Source organism: Pseudophryne corroboree, chromosome 2, assembly GCF_028390025.1.
Source record: "Pseudophryne corroboree isolate aPseCor3 chromosome 2, aPseCor3.hap2, whole genome shotgun sequence".
NCBI lineage: Eukaryota > Metazoa > Chordata > Amphibia > Anura > Myobatrachidae > Pseudophryne > Pseudophryne corroboree.
Window position 1 is genome coordinate 615,818,118 of NC_086445.1, and position 22,647 is coordinate 615,840,764.

General features: G+C 48.0%; 1 protein-coding gene across 3 annotated transcripts in view; it reads left to right on the plus strand.

The window, feature by feature from the left end:
• Positions 1-22,647, plus strand: part of HEATR6 (HEAT repeat containing 6) — a 205,568-nt gene that overhangs the window by 69,968 nt on the left and 112,953 nt on the right. For all 3 annotated transcript variants that reach the window (XM_063954808.1, XM_063954806.1, XM_063954807.1), the window contains one exon: positions 6,458-6,565. In XM_063954808.1, the coding sequence (XP_063810878.1) occupies positions 6,458-6,565 (108 nt within the window). The remainder of the gene's footprint in view (positions 1-6,457; positions 6,566-22,647) is intronic.

The window sequence follows — 22,647 nt, forward strand, 5'->3', positions numbered from 1 at the left end:
ACAGCAACGGCTGGGAAGTTGAATTTTTTGCCATATGTTCCCTCACAGCCAAAGAAAGCACCGTATTACCAAATGCAGTCCTTTCGTTCACAAAAAAGCAAGAAAGTCAGAGGTGCATCTTTTCTTGCCAGAGGCAGGGGTAGAGGAAAGAAGCTGCACCATGCAGCTAGTTCCCAGGAACAAAAGTCCTCCCCGGCCTCCACTAAATCCACCGCATGACGCTGGGGCTCCACAGGCGGAGCCAGGTGCGGTGGGGGCGCGTCTCCGAAATTTCAGCCACCAGTGGGTTCGCTCACGGGTGGATCCTTGGGCTATACAAATTGTGTCTCAGGGATACAAGCTGGAATTCGAAGTGACGCCCCCTCACCGTTACCTAAAATCGGCCCTGCCGGCTTCTCACATGGAAAGGGAGGTAGTGTTGGCGGCAATTCACAAGTTATATCTCCAGCAGGTGGTGGTGAAGGTTCCCCTTCTTCAACAGGGAAGCGGCTACTATTCCACAATGTTTGTGGTGCCGAAACCGGACGGTTCGGTCAGACCCATTTTGAATTTAAAATCCCTGAACATTTATCTGAAGAAATTCAAGTTCAAAATGGAATCGCTCAGAGCGGTCATTGCAAGCCTGGAAGAGGGGGATTTTATGGTGTCGCTGGACATCAAGGATGCTTACTTGCATGTCCCCATTTATCCACCTCATCAGGAGTACCTCAGGTTTGTGGTACAGGACTGTCATTACCAATTCCAGACGTTGCCGTTTGGCCTGTCCACGGCACCGAGAATATTTACCAAGGTAATGGTGGAGATGATGGTACTCCTTCGAAAGCAAGGAGTTACAATTATCCCATATTTGGACGATCTCCTCATAAAGGCGAGGTCCAGGGAGCAGTTGCTGATCGGCCTAGCACACTCTCAGGAAGTGTTGCAACAACACGGGTGGATCCTGAATATTCCAAAGTCGCAGCTGATCCCTACAACGCGTCTGCCCTTCCTGGGCATGATTCTGGACACAGACCAGAAGAAGGTGTTTCTCCCGGCGGAGAAGGCTCAGGAGCTCGTGACTCTGGTCGGAGACCTCCTAAAACCGAAACAGGTGTCGGTGCATCACTGCACGCGAGTCCTGGGAAAGATGGTGGACTCATACGAAGCCATTCCCTTCGGCAGGTTCCATGCGATGATTTTTCAGTGGGATCTGTTGGACAAGTGGTCCGGATCGCATCTTCAGATGCATCGGCTGATCACCCTGTCCCCCAGGGCCAGGGTGTCTCTTCTGTGGTGGCTGCAAAGTGCTCACCTCCTCGAAGGCCGCAGGTTCGGCATACAGGACTGGGTCCTGGTGACCACGGATGCAAGCCTCCGAGGATGGGGGGCAGTCACTCAGGGAAGAAACTTCCAAGGGCTGTGGTCAAGTCGGGAGACTTGTCTGCACATAAATATCCTGGAACTAAGGGCCATATACAACGCCCTGAGTCAAGCGGAGCCTCTGCTTCGAAACCAACCAGTGCTGATTCAGTCAGACAACATCACTGCAGTGGCGCATGTAAACCGCCAGGGCGGCACAAGAAGCAGGGTGGCAATGGCAGAAGCCACCAGGATTCTTCGTTGGGCGGAGAATCACGTACAAGCACTGTCAGCAGTGTTCATTCCGGGAGTGGACAACTGGGAAGCAGACTTCCTCAGCAGGCACGACCTCCACCCGGGAGAGTGGGGACTTCATCAAGAAGTCTTCACGCAGATTGCAAATCGATGGGAACTGCCACAGGTGGACATGATGGCGTCCCGCCTCAACAAAAAGCTAAAAAGGTATTGCGCCAGGTCAAGGGACCCTCAGGCGATAGCTGTGGACGCACTAGTAACACCGTGGGTGTTCAAGTCGGTCTGTGTTTCCTCCTCTTCCTCTCATACCAAAGGTGCTGAGAATTGTAAGAAAAAGAGGAGTGAGAACAATACTCATTGTTCCGGAATTGGCCAAGAAGGACTTGGTACCCGGAACTGCAAGAAATGCTCACAGAGGACCCATGGCCTCTGCCCCTCAGACAGGACCTGCTGCAACAAGGGCCCTGTCTGTTCCAAGACTTACCGCGGCTGCGTTTGACGGCATGGCGGTTGAACGCCGGATCCTAGCGAAAAAAGGCATTCCGGATGAAGTTATTCCTACGCTGATAAAGGAAAGGAAGGACGTGACAGCAAAGCATTATCACCGTATATGGCGAAAATATGTTGCTTGGTATGAGGCCAGGACGGCCCCTACAGAGGAATTCCAGCTGGGTCGATTCCAGCACTTCCTACAGTCGGGAGTGTCTATGGGCCTAAAATTAGGGTCCATAAAGGTCCAGATTTCGGCCCTATCCATTTTCTTTCAAAAAGAACTGGCTTCACTGCCTGAGGTTCAGACGTTTGTTAAGGGAGTGCTGCATATTCAGCCCCCTTTCGTGCCACCAGTGGCACCTTGGGATCTTAACGTGGTGTTCGGTTACCTGAAATCCCACTGGTTTGAGCCACTTAAAACCGTGGAGCTAAAGTATCTCACGTGGAAAGTGGTCATGCTGTTGGCCTTAGCTTCGGCTAGGCGTGCGTCTGAATTGGCGGCTTTGTCATGTAAAAGCCCCTATCTGGTTTTCCATATGGACAGGGCAGAATTGCGGACTCGTCCGCAATTTCAGCCAAAGGTGGTGTCAGCTTTTCATTTGAACCAACCTATTGTGGTGCCTGCGGCTACTCGTGACTTGGAGGATTCCAAGTTGCTTGACGTAGTCCGGGCTTTGAAGATTTATGTAACCAGGACGGCTGGAGTCAGGAAGACGGACTCGCTGTTTATCCTGTAAGCATCCAACAAGCTGGGTGCTCCTGCTTCAAAGCAAACTATTGCTCGCTGGATCTGTAACACGATTCAGCAGGCTCATTCTGCGGCTGGATTGCCGCATCCAAAATCAGTAAAAGCCCATTCCACATGGAAGGTGGGCTCTTCTTGGGCGGCTGCCCGAGGGGTCTCGGCATTACAGCTTTGCCGAGCTGCTACTTGGTCGGGTTCAAACACATTTGCAAAATTCTACAAGTTTGATACCCTGGCTGAGGAGGACCTTGTGTTTGCCCATTCGGTGCTGCAGAGTCACCCGCACTCTCCCGCCCGTTTGGGAGCTTTGGTATAATCCCCATGGTCCTTACGGAGTCCCCAGCATCTACTAGGACGTTAGAGAAAATAAGATTTTACTCACCGGTAAATCTATTTCTCGTAGTCCGTAGTGGATGCTGGCCGCCCGTCCCAAGTGCGGACTTTCTGCAATACGTGTTTATAGTTATTGCTTACTAAAGGGTTATGTTATGTTGCATCCGTTGAGTGATGCTCGTTTGTTGTTCATGCTGTTAACTGGGTATGTTATCACAAGTTGTACAGTGTGATTGGTGTGGCTGGTATGAGTCTTACCCTGGATTCCAAAAATCCTTTCCTTGTACTGTCAGCTCTTCCGGGCACAGTTTCCTTAACTGAAGTCTGGAGGAGGGGCATAGAGGGAGGAGCCAGTGCACACCAGGTAGTACTAAATCTTTCTTTAGAGTGCCCAGTCTCCTGCGGAGCCCGTCTATTCCCCATGGTCCTTACGGAGTCCCCAGCATCCACTACGGACTACGAGAAATAGATTTACCGGTGAGTAAAATCTTATTTTTATTTATATAGCGCATTTCTCCAATAGGACTCAAGGCGCTTAACAGATACATAGCATAATATAGTACAGAAAATAATGAAGTACATTTTCATAAAATACAGAAGCATGAAGATACTAAAAAGGACATTATGGAAATGCTTGAGTAAACAGAAAAGTCTTGAGTCTACTTTTGAAGGATTCTATAGTTGGGGCCTCTCGCACTGTGCGTGGAAGTGAGTTCCATAGAGTCGGAGCCGCATGACTAAAAGCTCGACCCCCAGATGAATTACTGTAGATTCTAGGTACTGCTAAAAGTACTTCATCTACAGATCGCAGTAATCGAGTGGGGCAGTATGGGGTCAGAAGCTGTTTCAGGTTCATGTAATGCTTTGAAACTCTAAGCCAATCTTTGAAGATGATTCGCCATCTTACAGGCAGCCAGTGAAGGGAGTAGAGGATGGGTGTTATGTGGCTAGAACGGGGCTGGTTGGTTAATAGCCTGGCAGCTGTGTTTTGCACCAGCTGTAAGCGCTGCAATTCTTTTGCTGGTAGACCAAGGTAGAGGGCATTACAGTAGTCTAAACGAGATGATACAAATGCATGTATGACTTTTGGCATATCATCTGAGGGAATTAAGTGCTTGATTCTGGCTATTTTCCTCAGGTGAAAGAATGCGGATTTGATTGTGGCTGATATCTGATGTTTAAGTGTCAAGCTACCATCCAGGACAACGCCAAGATTCCGCACACGATCACTGGTCTGTAATTCTGAATCCCAGAGTGTAAGTCCAGTTGGATGGCTATGCTGCAGTCTTGTCCTTTGATGTTGCGGTCATATCATAAGGACCTCTGTTTTATCCGGGTGCAGTCGCAGCCAACTGGCGCTCATCCACTCCTATAGTTCAGCTAGACAGCCATTTAGGGTTGCTATTGGGTTATCAGTGCCCGGAGCAAAGGACAAGTACAGTTGTATATCATCTGCATAGCAGTGGTAGACCAGGCCATGGCGCCTGATTATTTCGCCCAATGGGAGCATGTATACTGCAAAAAGCATGGGGGATAGTATAGAACCTTGTGGGACACCACATGGCAATGGCACTGGTGGTGATGAGTATAATCCAGATGATACTCTCTGTGACCTGCCTGTGAGAAATGATTTGAACCAGCTTAGGACTGTGCCATCCAGACCACAGAAATGTATCAGTCGCTCAATCAGAAGCCCATGGTCCACGGTATCAAATGCTGCCGAGAGATCGAGAAGGATTAATATTGAACAGTCACCTCTGTCTTTTGCCATCAGAAGATCATTTAACACACACACCAGGGCTGTTTCAGTGCTATGTCTTCTCCTGAATCCTGATTGAAATGGATCATAAATATCATGGGTTGTCAGGCGGGTTTCCAGTTGATTTGCAACGACTTTCTCAATAACCTTTCCTAGGAAAGGAAGGTTTGATACCGGTCTGTAGTTGGTCATGCAGTCGGGATCTAAATTATGTTTTTTAAGAAGCGGTCTAACAATTGCTTCCTTTAGGTGTCCAGGAAAAATGCCTGTCTGCAAAGAGCATTGAACAATTTTTGTAAAGACAGGACCAATTATATCCATACAAACCTATTAGAAGCTTGGTTGAGGCTGGGTCCAGATCACAGGTGGTGGGACGCAAAATCCGAGCAATTTCAGCAGTGTCCTTTACATCCACTGGGTCAAAGCTGGTCCATGAAGGCAGGTAGCTTATATTGGCAGGCTTTGTAGTTTGGCACTCCTTTGATGGCACTGTGGAGATTCCAGCCCGGATGGTGGATATTTTATCTGCAAAGGAGTTTGCAAAGGAGTTGCATCTTGCACTGTATTATATATCATTCACTTCAATGTTCTCTGTATTATATAGCTGCCACTGTAATGCTCTCTATATTATATGGTGGTCACTGTAATGATCTCTGCATTATTAATTTAATTTATTGCAGTGGCTAGGTATGCAGAATGAACACTAACAGAAATATGGAGAAACCACGACACAGACCACACCCCCTATATATACCACATACTGCCGCAGCGCTTGTCATACCCCCTGTAGCGGCACACAATAGGCCCTGCCCCTTTCTGATTTTCAGCTCCAGGCTCATATGAACCTTAATCTGGCACTGATAGTTGTGACTAGAGCGGTAAAGCAAGACAGTATATAGAAACAAACTGTAGGTTTATAGAATGTATTGTATTTTATATAACTTGAGAATATTGTTCTTTAAATAACTAGTTCTCTGCATTGTAGTACTCTGAACGGGTTTGGTATGGTATGCCGGGAGCCCGACCACCGGCATACCGACAGCGTGGCGAGCGCAAATGAGCCCCTTGTGGGTTTGCTGCGCTCACCACGCTGCGGGCACGGTGGCGCGCGCCACACTATTTGTTCTCCCTCCAGGGGGGTTGTGGACCCCCACGAGGGTGAATATCGGTCGGTATGCCGGGTGTCGGGATTCCAGCGCCGGTATATTGTGCGCCGGGATACCGACATTCGGCAACCTGAAGACCACCCCTCTGAACCTAGTGGGTTGGAAGGAGCAGGGAAGCAAAGGATTCAAGTACAGTTTTGCTGGAGTCAATTAAATGTAGACTTATGTGTCTTTATCAAATGTGCATATATATACTTTCACAGTTGTACCCTCAGCTCTAAAAGATTGCCAATCAAAAGGTATAAAAATCAACTGCATCCATTAGTGTTTCACAATTTTTTTTTTATACTACAGTATAGATCAGTATACAGTACAGATTCTTAACTCATTTTTGTCTGTCACTCCATTTTTTCATTTTTTTTACCCCAGGAGGTTTGTGCCTTACTCGTTCAAGCTTGTCGCCTCGTTCAACTCAGCCAAGAACATCTCGTCAGTAAAGTTTGCCAACTTATACACTTTTTGCTGAACAGACTTCAGGTAGGAAACTGTATTTGTACAGTATCTAACCTATAGCTCAATTTAAAACTCTGAAATGTATGTGATTTATAATGCTGTATTATATTTATCCCTGCCATGTTCTGTTTGACAGTTGAATTGCAGAAAGGTATACTGAAACGGAAATCAATGATCACCATTCTGTGACATTAGTACAGTAACTATGTACTGCTGATATTTATGGAGGTGATTATCATCCAACGGTGCATGCATCTCAGTTGGATGTCTAAATCCATTTTCCATGCAGCATTAGCATATTTTTGAATATCTGTTGCGTATGGGATCTCATTATCATACACTTCTGCATCAGGCCTGTGCACACAAATCAATGATAAGCAGCAATGAAAAAAGATAGACAATATTCCATGTTCATATAGTCCTGTTCCATAGTCTTTGGTAAAGCTTTTGTGTTTATCCATGATGGTCCGCCATTAAACAGGTTGGATGTACAATTAATTTTACATTGCAACAGGTCTGAAGGCATCATTAGGCATTTGGGGAGCCTGCTTCCTTTAAGTAACTGACAGACAGTAAAGTCCTACTGATAGCATTCACACCTTCACACTCTAGGACAGGTGTTTTAAGCCTGGAGAAGGCATAAAGAAGTGATGCAGTAAGTGCAAGGTGATCATGCACCACCCAATCGGAGAAGGCATAAAGAAGTGTTAAAGCAGTGATGCAGTAAGTGCAAGGTGATCTGATCCAATATGTAAATTGACCATTATGAGCTGATTGACTGGTGCATTTATCACCTTGCACTTATATGCCTTCTCCAGGCTTAATACATCTGCCCCAATGTTTGGGCAGCTGTCACCTGCAGACCTTGCCTTACACAAGACCCCACAAGATTAGGACACTCCTCTCCTGAAATATCTGTGCTGCTGTGAACATGTCATTGCTTACATTGGCTTATAAATTGTGTGCATAATTGACAATGGGAGATAAGCATGGAATATAGGGGATAATTTCTACCCGATCGCACGTAGCGCTTCGTCGCAGCTCTGCAATCGAGTCAGAACTGCGCATGCGCTGCACCCGCATTGTGCAGGCGCGTCGTTGCCCGCAGCGACGTCGCTAGCAAAGAAAGCGGTTGCAGCGGCGACCGCAAGAAGATTGACAGGAGGAAGGCATTCTGGGGCGTCAACACACTGGTTTCTGGCCGTGAAGATCCGAACGCAGGCGTGTCGAGGCGTTTGGAGGGCGGATGTTGACGTCAATTCCGGCACCTGCAACGCTGGATTCATCGCAGAGGGTAAGTAAGTCTTACCCTGGTCTTGTTTTACACACACATTTCTCTAACGTCCTAGTGGATGCTGGGGACTCCGTCAGGACCATGGGGAATAGCGGCTCCGCAGGAGACAGGGCACAAAAAGTAAGCTTTTAGGATCACATGGTGTGTACTGGCTCCTCCCCCTATGTCCCTCCTCCAAGCCTCAGTTAGGTTTTTGTGCCCGTCCGAGCAGGGTGCAATCTAGGTGGCTCTCTTAAAGAGTTGCTTAGAAAAAGTTTTTAGGTTCTTTATTTTCAGTGAGTCCTGCTGGCAACAGGCTCACTGCTACGAGGGACTTAGGGGAGAGAAGTGAACTCACCTGCGTGCAGGATGGATTGGCTTCTTAGGCTACTGGACACCATTAGCTCCAGAGGGAGTCGGAACACAGGTCTCGCCCTGGGGTTCGTCCCGGAGCCGCGCCGCCGACCCCCCTTGCAGATGCTGAAGATTGAAGAGGTCCGGAACCAGGCGGCAGAAGACTTTCAGTCTTCATCAGGTAGCGCACAGCACTGCAGCTGTGCGCCATTGTTGTCATCACACTTCACACAGCGGTCACGGAGGGTGCAGGGCGCGGGGGGGGGGGCGCCCTGGGCAGCAATGTATAATACCTGTATGGCGAAAAATACATCACATATAGCCCTTGAGGCTATATGGATGTATTTAACCCCTGCCAGATATCACAAACTCTGGAGAAGAAGCCCGCCGAAAAGGGGGCGGGGCCTATTCTCCTCAGCACACAGCGCCATTTTCCCTCACAGAAATGCTGGTGGGAAGGCTCCCATGCTCTCCCCTGCACTGCACTACAGAAACAGGGTTAAAACAGAGAGGGGGGGCACTGATTTGGCGATATGAATATATATTAAATGCTATAAGGGAGGAACACTTATATAAAGGTTGTCCCTGTATAATTACAGCGTTTTGGTGTGTGCTGGCAAACTCTCCCTCTGTCTCCCCAAAGGGCTAGTGGGTCCTGTCCTCTATCAGAGCATTCCCTATGTGTGTGCTGTATGTCGGTACGTGCGTGTCGACATGTATGAGGAAAATGTTGGTGAGGAGGCGGAGCAAATTGCCTGTAATGGTGATGTCACTCTCTAGGGAGTCGACACCGGAATGGATGGCTTATTTATGGAATTACGTGATAATGTCAACACGCTGCAAGCCGGTTGACGACATGAGACGGCCGGCGATCAAATTAGTACCTGTCCAGGCGTCTCAAACACCGTCAGGGGCTGTAAAACGCCCATTTACCTCAGTCGGTCGACACAGACCCAGACACGGACACTGATTTCAGTGTCGACGGTGAAGAAACAAACGTATTTTCCTTTAGGGCCACACGTTAAGGGCAATGAAGGAGGTGTTACATATTTCTGATACTACAAGTACCACAAAAAAGGGTATTATGTGGGATGTGAAAAAACTACCTGTAGTTTTTCCTGCATCAGATAAATTAAATGAAGTGTGTGATGATGCGTGGGTTTCCCCCGATAGAAAATTATTGGCGGTATACCCTTTCCCGCCAGAAGTTAGGGCGCGTTGGGAAACACCCCTTAGGGTGGATAAGGCGCTCACATGCTTATCAGAACAAGTGGCGGTACCATCTACAGATAGGGCCGTACTTAAGGAGCCAGCTGATAGGAGGCTGGAAAATATCCTAAAAAGTATACACACACATGCTGGTGTTATACTGCGACCAGCGATCGCCTCAGCCTGGATGTGCAGAGCTGAGGTGGCTTGGTCGGATTCCCTGACTAAAAATATTGATACCCTTGACAGGGACAGTATTTTATTGACTATAGAGCATTTAAAGGATGCATTTCTATATATGCGAGATGCGCAGAGGGATATTTGCACTCTGGCATCAAGAGTAAATGCGATGTCCATATCTGCAAGAAGATGTTTATGGACACGACAGTGGTCAGGTGATGCAGATTCCAAACGGCACAAAGATGTATTGCCGTATAAAGGGGAGGAGTTATTTGGGGTCGGTCCATGGGACCTGGTGGCCACGACAACTGCTGGAAAATCCACCGTTTTTTACCCTAAGTCACATCTCTGCAGAAAAAGACACCGTCTTTTCAGCCTCAGTCCTTTCGTCCCTATAAGAGTCATATCTGCCCAGGGATAGAGGAAAGGGAAGAAGACTGCAGCAGGCAGCCCATTCCCAGGAACAGAAGCCCTCCACCGCTTCTACCAAGTTCTCAGCATGACGCTAGGACCGTACAGGACCCCTGGATCCTACAAGTAGTATCCAAGGGGTACAGATTGGAATGTCGAGACGTTTCCCCCTCGCAGGTTCCTGTAGTCTGCTGTACCAATGTCTCCCTCCGACAGGGAGGCAGTATTGAAAACAATTCACAAGCTGTATTCCCAGCAGGTGATAATAAAATTACCCCTCCTACAACAGGGAAAGGGGTATTATTCCACACTATATTGTGGTACTGAAGCCAGAAGGCTAGGTGAGACCTATTCTAAATCTGAAATATTTGAACACTTACAAAGGTTCAAATCCAGATGGAGTCACTCAGAGCAGTGATAGCGAACCGGGAAGAAGGGGACTATATGGTGTCCCGGGACATCAGGGATGCTTACCTCCATGTCCCAAAATTTGCCTTTCTCACCAAGGGTATCTCAGGTTCGTGGTACAAAACTGTCACTATCAGTTTCAGACGATGCCGTTGGATTGTCCAAGGCACCCCGGGTCCTTACCAAGGTAATGACCGAAATGAGGATTCGTCTTCAAAGAAAATGGACTACCTCCTGATAAGAACAAGGTCCAGAGAACAGTTGGAGGTCGGAGTAGCACTATCTCAAGTAGTTCTACGACAACACGGGTGGATTCTAAATATTCCAAAACCGCAGTTGTTCCGACGACACGTCTGCTGGTCCTAGGGATGATTCTGGACACAGTCTAGAAAAAGGTGTTTCTCCCAGAGGAGAAAGCCAGGGAGTTATCAGAGTTAATCGGGATCCTCCTAAAACCAGGAAAAGTGTCAGTGCATCATTGCACAAGAGTCCTGGTAAAAATGGTGGCTTATTACGAAGCGATTCCATTCGGCAGATTTCACGCAAGAACTCTTCAGTGGGATCTGCTGGACAAATGGTCCGGATCGCATCTTCAGATGCATCAGCGGATAACCCTATATCCAAGGACAAGGGTGTCTCTCCTGTGGTGATTACAGAGTGCTCATCTTCTAGAGGGCCGTAGATTCGGCATTCAGGATTGGATGCTGGTGACCACGGAGGCCAGCCTGAGAGGCTGGGGAGCAGTCACACAGGGAAAAAATTTCCAGGGAGTGTGATCAAGTCTGGAGAATTCTTTCCACATAAATATACTGGAGCTAAGAGCAAATTTATAATGCTCTAAACTTAGCAAGACCTCTGCTTCAAGGTCAGCCGGTATTGATCCAGTGGGATAACATCACGGCAGTCGCCCACGTAAACAGAAAGGGCGGCACAAGAAGCAGGAGGGCAGTGGCAAAACTGCAAGGATTTTTCGCTAGGCGGAAAATCATGTGATAGCACTGTCAGCAGTGTTCATTCCGGGAGTGGACGACTGGGAAGCAGACTTCCTCAGCAGGCACGACCTCCACCCGGGAGAGTGGGAACTTCATAGGGAAGTTTTCCGCATGATTGTGAACCGTTGGGAAAGACCAAAGGTGGACATGATGGCGTCCCGCCCGAACAAAAAACGGGACAGGTATTGCGCCAGGTCACGAGACCTTCAGGCGATAGCTGTGGATGTCCTGGTAACACCGTGGGTGTAACAGTCTGTGTATGTGTTCCCTCCTCTGCTTCTCATAACCAAGGTATTGAGAATTATAAGACGTAGAGGAGTAAGAACTATACTCGTGGCTCCGGATTGGCCAAGAGGGACTTGGTACCCGGAACTTCAAGAGATGCTCATAGAGGACTAATGGCCTCAGGAGCTAAGAAGGGACTTGCTTCAGCAAGTACCATGTCTGTTCCAAGACTTACCGCGGCTGCGTTTGACGGCATGGCGGTTGAACGCCGGATTCTAAGGGAAAAGGCATTCCGGAAGAGGTCATACCTACCCTGGTCAAAGCCAGGAAGGAGGTGACCGCACAACGTTATCACCACATGTGGTGAAAATATGTTGCGTGGGTGAGGCCAGGAAGGCCCCACGAAGAAATTTCAACTAGGTAGATTTCTGCACTTCCTGAAAACAGGAGTGTCTATGAGCCTCAAATTGGGGTCCATTAAGGTTCAAGTTTCGGCCCTGTAGATTTTCTTCCAGAAAGAATTGGCTTCAGTTCCTGAAGTCCAGACATTTGTCAAGGGAGTATTGCATATACAGCCCCTTTTGTGCCTCCAGTGGCACCGTGGGATCTCAAAGTAGTGTTGGGATTCCTCAAATCATATTGGTTTGAATCGCTCAAATCTGTGGATTTGAAATATCTCACATGGTAAGTGACCATGCTGTTGGCCCTGGCCTCGGCCAGGCGATTGTCAGAATTGGCGGCTTTGTCTTACAAAAGCCCATATTTGATTTTCCATTCGGACGGGGCAGAACTGGGACTCGTCCCCAGTTTCTTCCTAAGGTGGTGTCAGCGTTTCACCTGAAACAACCTATTGTGGTGCCTGCGGCTACTAGCGACTTGGAGGACTCCAAGTTGCTAGACGTTGTCAGGGCCCTGAAATATATATATATATATATATATATATATATATATATATATATATATATATATATATATATATATATATATATATATATATATAACTCCAGGACAGCTGGAGTCAGAAAGTCTGACTTGCTGTTTATATTGTATGCACCCAAAAAGCTGGGTGCTCCTGCTTCTAAGCAGACTATTGCTCGTTGGATTTGTAGTACAATTCAACTTGCACATTCTGTGGCAAGCCTGCCACAGCCAAAATCTGTAAATGCCCATTCCACAAGGAAGGTGGGCTCATCTTGGGCGGCTGCCCGAGGGGTCTCGGCTTTACAACTTTGCCGAGCAGCTACGTGGTCAGGCGGGAACACGTTTGTAAAATTCTACAAATTTGATACCCTGGCTGAGGAGGACCTGGAGTTCTCTCATTCGGTGCTGCAGAGTCATCCGCACTCTCCCGCCCGTTTGGGAGCTTTGGTATAATCCCCATGGTCCTGACGGAGTCCCCAGCATCCACTAGGACGTTAGAGAAAATAAGATTTTACTTACCGATAAATCTATTTCTCATAGTCCGTAGTGGATGCTGGGCGCCCATCCCAAGTGCGGATTGTCTGCATTACTTGTACATAATTATTGTTACAAAAATCGGGTTATTATTGTTGTGGGCCATCTTTTCAGAGGCTCCTTCGTTGTTATCATACTGTTAACTGGGTTCAAATCACAGGTTGTACGGTGTGATTGGTGTGGCTGGTATGAGTCTTACCCGGGATTCAAGATCCTTCCTTATTGTGTACGCTCGTCCGGGCACAGTACCTAACTGAGGCTTGGAGGAGGGTCATAGGGGGAGGAGCCAGTACACACCATGTGATCCTAAAAGCTTACTTTTTGTGCCCTGTCTCCTGCGGAGCCGCTATTCCCCATGGTCCTGACGGAGTCCCCAGCATCCACTACGGACTATGAGAAATAGATTTATCGGTAAGTAAAATCTTTTTTTTTTTTGCATCGCAGAGCTGCACAAGCGATCGCAGCCCTGCTATGCAAAAAAACACTCCCCCCCCTCCCTCAGGCGGCGTCTAGTTGATCGCACGGGCAGTGAAAAGTTGCTACGTGCGATCAACTCGGAATGACACGCATAATAAGGTGATTAAACTCTAGTAGAGTGCATGCGAGTCTCCCATATCTAAAATGCTTGGGACCAGAGATATTTCTGATATTTGATTTTTCTGTGTTTTGGAATATGTGCATACCCTAATGCAGTTTGCATACCAAACATTTTTTGAATCACGGTGAACTGGAGTATTATATATAAATATTAAATGAAGTAAATTGTGTTTATATGTCATCCTTATGTTGAATTATATGGTGAAGGAAAAGATTTGCTTCTGTTTGTCCGCATATTCTGTGATTGGCAGTCACCAGCACTGGTTTGGCCTATTAAAGTGATCATAAATAATTTGAATTGGTCCTGGACCACCAACCTGAGGCACCCCAGGGAGCCACGGCACACAGTTTGAGAACCACTGCAATAATGAGATATCTTGGGGATGGGTCCCAAGTCTAAACACAAAATCCATGTATATTCACCTTAAGCCAGGTAAACACTTATTGCTGAGTGTACCTAGCCAACGGCACAGGCGATATGAACGATCTAGCGGCTCTGCCCTACACACTACAATATTGCGTGATATATTGTTCACGGCCGCACTCACTGTATCCCATTGTTAACCAGGTCGTCCCATCAGGCGTGCAATATGCCTGACATGATGATCTGGCAAATGACCTGCGGAAGTGCGCAGTAGTGGGTACACACTAGATGTGTCTGTCCAATACGCTGGATCGGAAGACATATCGCCTAGTGCGTACCCAGCTCTATACACATAGCCTGAAGGTCATTTTATACAATATTTGTAATAATTTTGTGTAGCAGATTACCGTTCCCAATCGTAGTCCACGTGGATCGTAAAGTATGAAAACGTTTTAAAAAAGGAATTTAAAAAAAAAAACCTCATGTCGACCTGCATGTCGACCTTGTTCATGTCAACCTATTCGCTGTTGACCAATGGTTGTCGACCTAATGGGTGTAGACCTAAGTGGTGTTGACCCAGAATCCGGATATCGCTACTCTCAACCTCCTCACCACACACCAGCTCTCACCACTATTGATTGCAGTCCTGTCGTTTCACATGTTCAGATCAATCTCCATCTGTGGTTTCAGTGGGAGGTGTGGGTCTGTCCTTTGCAAGGGAAGGGAGAACGCGGCTCTTGTAGAGCTACATGCAGCAGGTGTGATCCACAGTGTAATGTTCTCTCCAGGGCTCCAGTCTCGGCAGACACAATGACCGTGATCCTTGACTAGTTTCTCCGTTGTCAATAGTAACGGTTTCCTCAGAAGATATATTCAGGTTGTATTATGTGTGAGGTTAATATGACCAATTGCTAGAATCCATCAAAATACACCTGTGTACAAGGCAGCTTTGAAAAAAGTGATCAGCACAGGTGTTATCATATAAATTCAAAGACCTCAGAAGTCTAAAGTTTTTTTTATTATGTATTTACATACATACATACATACATACATACATACATACATACATACATACATACATACATACATACATACATCGGGCATCGCTAATAAAATTTAGAGCATTTCAGATTTGCATGGAACAAAGTTAAACACAAGTTAAAACCATCAACACATCACAGCGCTGCTAATACCACTTTCACACCGCAAACCCGGGTCCGACCCGGTATTTTGAACCTGGGTCCGACCCGGGTCAGACCCTTTCACACTACACTTTCAACCCGGGTTATTGCAGGGTTGGCTCCTTTTAACTCAACCCGGGTCAGCAATTAAAACACCATGGATGTCATTTTCAATGGACACTTTTTGGCTCAGAAAGATGGGTGTCAGAAGGGGACAAAAGGAGAGGTTGGGGACAGCTCACAGCATTGCAGGAATCATGGCAGATAGAGCTATGTTTTTATATACAATTGCATCTGTAACTGTTCCAGTAACTAACCTCCCAACTGTCCCGATTTTTGGGGGGACTGTCCCGGTGTCCCACCCTCAGGCTGCAGTGTCCCGTGGTGGGGGTGGGGGGTAGGGTTCCGGTATGAATGGTCGACCATGTTATGGTCGACAGTCATTAGGTCGACCACTATTGGTCGACATTGACATGGTCGACATAAACACATGGTCGACACATGAAAATGGTCGACAGATGAAAAGGTCGACATGAGTTTTTTAAACTTTTTTTGGTGTCGTTTTTTCGTAAAGTGACTGGGAACCCCAATTAGTGCACCGCGTCCCCTCGCATGGTGCCTTTGCTCCGCTACCGCTTCGCTCGGCACAGATTACCGTTCCAATCGTAGTCCACATGGATCGTAAAGTATGGAAAAGTTCCCCAAAAGAAAAAAAAGTTAAACTCATGTCGACCTTTTCATGTGTCGACCTTTCATGTGTCGACCATTTTCACGTGTCGACCATGTGTCCGTGTCGACCATGTCAATGTCGACCAATAGCGGTTGACCTAATGACTGTCGACCATAACATGGTAGACCATGTAAACGGATACCGGGGGGTAGTTGGGAGGCTCCTGTCACTGCTGCTTTGCTTAGCAGAGCAGCGGCGGATAGATGCTGTGCGCATGCACAGGTGACAGAGGAAGAAGGGGCATGCCCCCTCAGTGACGGTACAGGGGGTGTCACTCGCGATTGAGGCTCTGCCATGAGGCCACACCCCTTTCATATAGGTCACACAGCCTTTTTGGGTGCACTTAGCGCGCGCCAAGGTCTCTCTTTGTACTTTTAATAAGTTGGGAGTTATGCACTGCAGTAAGCTGCCTTGCAATCTCTGCCTCACCCCTAATTCTTAATAGCTCTAATGCTCTCTGTTCTCTCCTGTGTAGCAGGACTCAGGCTGCTGACATCATCAAGGCACACAAAAAACAGCCAATCAGCACATTTACATGAATGGAGGGTTGACTAACTCGGGTTAGACACTTTAGAGTGCACATTGACCCGGATCCAACCTGCTTTCTCTTACGTCCTAGAGGATGCTGGGGACTCCGTAAGGACCATGGGGAATAGACTGGCTCCGCAGGAGACATGGGCACTAAAAAAGAACTTTAGGTATGGATGTGCACTGGCTCCTCCCTCTATTCCCCTCCTCCAGACCTCAGTTTGATACTGTGCCCAGAGGAGACTGGGTGCACTACAGGGAGCTCTCCTGAGTTTCCTGAAGAAAAGTATTTTGTTAGGTTTTTTATTTTCAGGGAGCACTGCTGGCAACAGGCTCCCTGAATCGTGGGACTGAGGAGAGAGAAGCAGACCTACTTAACTGCTAGGTCCTGCTTCTTACGCTACTGGACACCATTAGCTCCAGAGGGAGTCAGAACGCAGGTCTCCCCTTGCGGTTCGTCCCGGAGCCGCGCCGCCGTCGTCCTCGCAGAGCCGGAAGATAGAAGCCGGGTGAGTATAGGAAGGCAGAAGACTTCAGAGCTTCACCGAGGTAATGCTGCGCGCCATTGCTCACACACACAGCGCACACTGTTGGGTGCAGGGCGCAGGGGGGGCGCCCTAGGCAGCAATGTTCTACCTCTAGGACTGGCTATATATGTATACACTATATTTTGTGTTATTTAAGAGAATCCCCGCCAGTTTGTTTAAAAGAGCGGGACCGAAGCCCGCCACTGAGGGGGCGGAGCTTGTCCCTCAGCACTCACCAGCGCCATTTTCTCTACAGCACACGCTGAGAAGCTGGCTCCCCGGACTCTCCCCTGCTGATCACCGGTGACGGAGGGTTTTAAAGAAGGGGGGGGGCACATATTTGGTGCAGTACATATAGAATATAAAGAGCGCTATATCTGGGTAATTTTTTCCAGGGTTATTGGCACGGGGTGTGTGCTGGCATACTCTCTCTCTGTCTCTCCAAAGGGCCTTGTGGGGGATCTATCTCCAGATTAGAGATTTCCCTGAGTGTGTTTAGTGTCGTAAGTGCGTGTCGGCATGTCTGAAGCGGAAGGCTCTCCTAGGGATGAGGTGGAGCGCATGAGTGTGGTGTCTCCGTCGGCAACGCCGACACATGACTTGTTGGATATGTGGAATGTTTTAAATGCAAATGTAAATTTATTGCAGAAACGTTTGGCAAAGCAGAGTCCAGGGAATGTACAGGGGGTCATGCCCTGCCTTTCCCTATGTCACAGGGGCCTTCTGGGTCTCAAAAACGCCCACTTTCTCCAGTAGTAGACACTGATACCGACACGGATTCTGAATCCAGTGTCGACTATGATGATGCGAGGTTGCAGACAAAATTGGCAAAGAGTATTCATTATATGATTATTGCTATAAAGGATGTGCTGCATATTACAGATGACCCCGCTGTACCTAATCCAAGGGTCCACATGTTTAAAGAAAAGAAGCCCGAGGTTACTTTTCCCCCTTCTTATGAATTAAATGAGTTATTTGAAAGTGCTTGGGAAACTCCAGACAAGAAACTGCAGATTCCCAAAAGGATTCTTATGGCGTATCCTTTCCCGATCAAGGACAGGATACGGTGGGAATCCTCCCCAAGGGTGGACAAAGCGTTGACGCGCCTTTCCAAAAAGGTGGCGCTGCCGTCTCAGGATACCGCAACCCTCAGGGATCCTGCTGATCGCAAGCAGGAGACTACCTTGAAGTCAATTTACACACATACTGGTACATTACTCAGGCCGGCAATAGCGTCGGCTTGGGTTTGTAGCGCTGTAATAGCGTGGACCGATACCTTATCTGCTGATATTGATACGATGGATAAGGAAACTATTTTATTGACCCTGGGCCATATTAAGGATGCGGCCCTTTATATGAGAGAGGCTCAGAGGGATGTTGGCATACTGGGTTCCAGAGCGAACGCTATGGCGATTTCTGCCAGGCGAGCACTGTGGACCCGACAGTGGACGGGTGATGCCGACTCGAAACGGCATATGGAGGTATTGCCTTACAAGGGTGAGGAATTGTTTGGGGAAGGTCTCACGGACCTAGTTTCCACGGCTACTGCAAGTAAATCAACTTTTTTACCTTATGTTTCCTCACAGCCTAAGAAAGCGCCACATTATCAGATGCAGTCCTTTCGGTCGCATAAATCCAAGAGAGCTCGGGGATCTTCCTTTCTTGCCAGAGGTAAGGGCAAGGGGAAAAAGCTGCCAGCTACAGCCAGTTCCCAGGAACAGAAGTCCTCCCCGGCTTCTACTAAATCCACCGCATGACGCTGGGGCTCCGCTGAGGGAGTCCGCTCCGTTGGGGGCACGTCTTCGACTTTTCAGCCAAATCTGAGCTCACTCTCAGGTGGATCCCTGGGCAATAGACATTGTTTCCCAGGGGTACAAGCTGGAATTCGAAGAGGTGCCTCCTCGCCGGTTTTTCAAATCGGCACTGCTGGCTTCTTCCCCAGAGAGGGAGGTAGTTTTGGCAGCGATTCAAAAGTTGTGCCTTCAACAAGTGGTGGTCAAAGTTCCCCTGCTTCAACAGGGGATGGGCTATTACTCAACCCTGTTTGTGGTCCCGAAACCGGACGGTTTGGTCAGACCCATTCTGAATTTAAAATCCTTAAACCTATACTTAAAGAGGTTCAAGTTCAAGATGGAATCGCTCAGAGCGGTCATCGCAAGCCTGGAAGGGGGAGATTATATGGTGTCCCTAGACATAAAGGATGCATACCTTCATGTCCCCATATATCAACCTCATCAGGCGTTCCTGAGATTTGTTGTGCAGGATTGTCATTACCAATTTCAGACGTTGCCGTTTGGGCTTTCCACTGCCCCGAGGATTTTTACCAAATTTATGGCAGAAATGATGGTGCTCCTGCGCAAGCAGGGTGTCACAATTATCCCATACTTGGACGATCTCCTGATAAAAGCGAGATCGAGAGAACAGTTGCTGGGCAGCGTTTCACTCTCCCTGAGGGTGTTGCAGCAGCACGGTTGGATTCTCAATCTACCGAAGTCACAGTTAGTTTCAACGACCCGATTGCCTTTCTTAGGCATGATTCTGCACACGGAACAAAAGAGGGTTTTTCTCCCGATGGAAAAGGCCCAGGAACTTCAGAGCTTGGTCAGGGACCTGTTGAAGCCAGACAGGGTGTCGGTACATCACTGCACTCGAGTTCTGGGAAAAATGGTGGCGCCTTACGAGGCCATTCCATTCGGCAGGTTCCATGCAAGGACTTTTCAGTGGGACCTTCTGGACAAGTGCTCCGGGTCACATCTACAGATTCATCAAATGATCCGCCTGTCCCCCAGGGCCAGGGTATCTCTCCTGTGGTGGCTGCAGAGTGCTCACCTTCTAGAGGGTCGCAGGTTCGGCATTCAGGACTGGGTTCTGGTAACCACGGACGCGAGCCCCCGAGGTTGGGGAGCAGTCACGCAGGGAAGAAACTTCCAGGGTCTGTGGTCAAGCCAGGAAGCTTGTCTGCACATCAATGTGCTGGAATTAAGGGCCATTTACAACGGCCTTTGTCAAGCGGAGACCTTACTTCGAGGTTTACCGGTTCTGATTCAGGCAGACAACATCACAGCAGTGACTCGTGTAAACCGCCAAGGCGGCACAATGAGCAGAGTGGCAATGGCAGAAGCCTCAAGGATTCTTCGATGGGCGGAGAGTCATGTAAGCGCTCTGACAGCAGTCTTCATTCCGGGAGTGGACAACTGGGAAGCAGACTTCCTTAGCAGACACGATCTACATCCAGGAGAGTGGGGACTTCATCAGGAAGTCTTCGCAGAGATTGCAAGTCAGTGGGGACTGCCTCAAATAGACATGATGGCTTCACGCCTCAACAAGAAACTTCCGAGATATTGCGCCAGGTCAAGGGACCCTCAGGCGGATGCAGTGGACGCACTGGTGACACCGTGGGTGTTTCAGTCGGTGTATGTGTTCCCTCCTCTTCCTCTCATCTCAAAGATACTGAGAATCATAAGACGAAGAGGGGTTCAGACAGTTCTCATTGTTCCAGATTGGCCTCGAAGGGCATGGTATCCGGATCTGCAGGAAATGCTCACAGAAGATCCGTGGCCTCTTCCTCTCAGGGAAGACCTGTTACAACAAGGGCCCTGTCTGTTCCAGGACTTACCGTGACTGCGTTTGATGGCATGGCGGTTGAACGCAGGATCCTAGCGGAGAAGTGCATTCCGGATGAGGTCATTCCTACTCTGATAAAGGCTAGGAAGGAGGTGACAGCAAAGCATTATCACCGTATCTGGAGGAAGTATGTCTCTTGGTGTGAAACCTAAAATGCTCCCCCGGAAGATTTCCATCTGGGCCGTTTTCTCCACTTCCTGCAAACTGGAGTGAATTTGGGCCTAAAATTAGGCTCCATTAAGGTTCAAATTTCGGCCCTATCCATTTTCTTTCAAAAGGAATTGGCTTCTCTTCCAGAAGTCCAGACTTTTGTGAAAGGGGTGCTGCATATCCAGCCTCCTTTTGTGCCTCCGGTGGCACCATGGGACCTTAACGTGTTGTTACGGTTTCTTAAGTCTCACTGGTTTGAACCTCTTCAAACAGTTGAATTGAAGTATCTCACTTGGAAAGTGGTCATGTTATTGGCCTTGGCTTCGGCGCGGCGAGTGTCGGAGTTGGCGGTTTTGTCTCACAAAAGCCCTTATCTGATTTTCCATGTGGATAGAGCGGAGTTGCGGACTCGTCCTCAATTTTTGCCTAAGGTGGTTTCTTCTTTTCATATGAACCAACCTATTGTGGTGCCTGTGGCTACGAGGGACGTGGAGGATTCCGAGTCCCTGGATGTGGTCAGGGCATTGAAAATTTATGTGGCCAGAACGGCTCGGGTTAGGATAACAGAGGCCCTGTTTATCCTGTATGCAGCCAACAAGGTTGGCGCTCCTGCTTCTAAGCAGACTATTGCTCGCTGGATCTGTAACACGATTCAGCAGGCTCATTCTACGACTGGATTGCCGTTACCAAATTTGGTAAAGGCCCATTCCACTAGGATGGTGGGCTCTTCATGGGCGGCTGCCCGAGGTGTCTTGGCATTACAGCTTTGTCGAGCGGCGACTTGGTCGGGTTCAAACACTTTTGCAAAATTCTATAAGTTTGATACCCTGGCTGAGGAGGACCTCATGTTTGCTCAATCGGTGCTGCAGAGTCATCCGCACTCTCCCGCCCGTTTGGGAGCTTTGGTATAATCCCCATGGTCCTTACGGAGTCCCCAGCATCCTCTAGGACGTAAGAGAAAATAAGATTTTAAACCTACCGGTAAATCTTTTTCTCCTAGTCCGTAGAGGATGCTGGGCGCCCGTCCCAGTGCGGACAACATCCTGCAAGACTTGTATATAGTTGTTGCTTACATAAGGGTTATGTTTCAGTTTGGATCAGTCTCGGACTGATACTATTTTGTTTCATACTGTTGACTGGTTCGTATATTCCATGTTATACGGTGTGATTGGTGTGGCTGGTATGAATCTTGCCGTTGGATTTCCAAAATCCTTTCCTTGTACTGCCCGTCTCCTCTGGGCACAGTTTCTCTAACTGAGGTCTGGAGGAGGGGCATAGAGGGAGGAGCCAGTGCACACCCATACCTAAAGTTATTTTTTAGTGACCATGTCTCCTGCGGAGCCTGTCTATTCCCCATGGTCCTTACGGAGTCCCCAGCATCCTCTACGGACTAGGAGAAAAAGATTTACTGGTAGGTTTAAAATTTTATTTTTACATCGGGTTGAAATGCAGGGTTACTCGACCCGGGATATTCAAAAGTGGTGCTTTTAGACTACACCTCGACCCTGGTCGAGCCAGCTCAGCTCTGCAATATCCCGGGATATATTTGCGGTGTGAAAGGGGTATAAGTGGGCTGGAGCTCAATCCCAGTAAACATAAGTACCCAGGTTCAAATCCCAGTTCAAATTTTTCATATAATAGGAGAATTCTCACAAGATGTTTTATTTTCAGTGTCTCACTAGACCATTAACTCACATTTTGAATATCATCCAAGGTTGGACACACAAAATACATATATACAAAGTTTAAGTTTGTGCCTTATGACAGACATTTTAATATAAGGATGAAATGGGAGAGAAAGTATGCAAATGCAGAAGCTATAGTCTGTAGTATAGTGGGCTGCAACCAGACCACAGCAAACACAAAAACTGGTGTTCAAATCCCATCCCAGCAGTTTA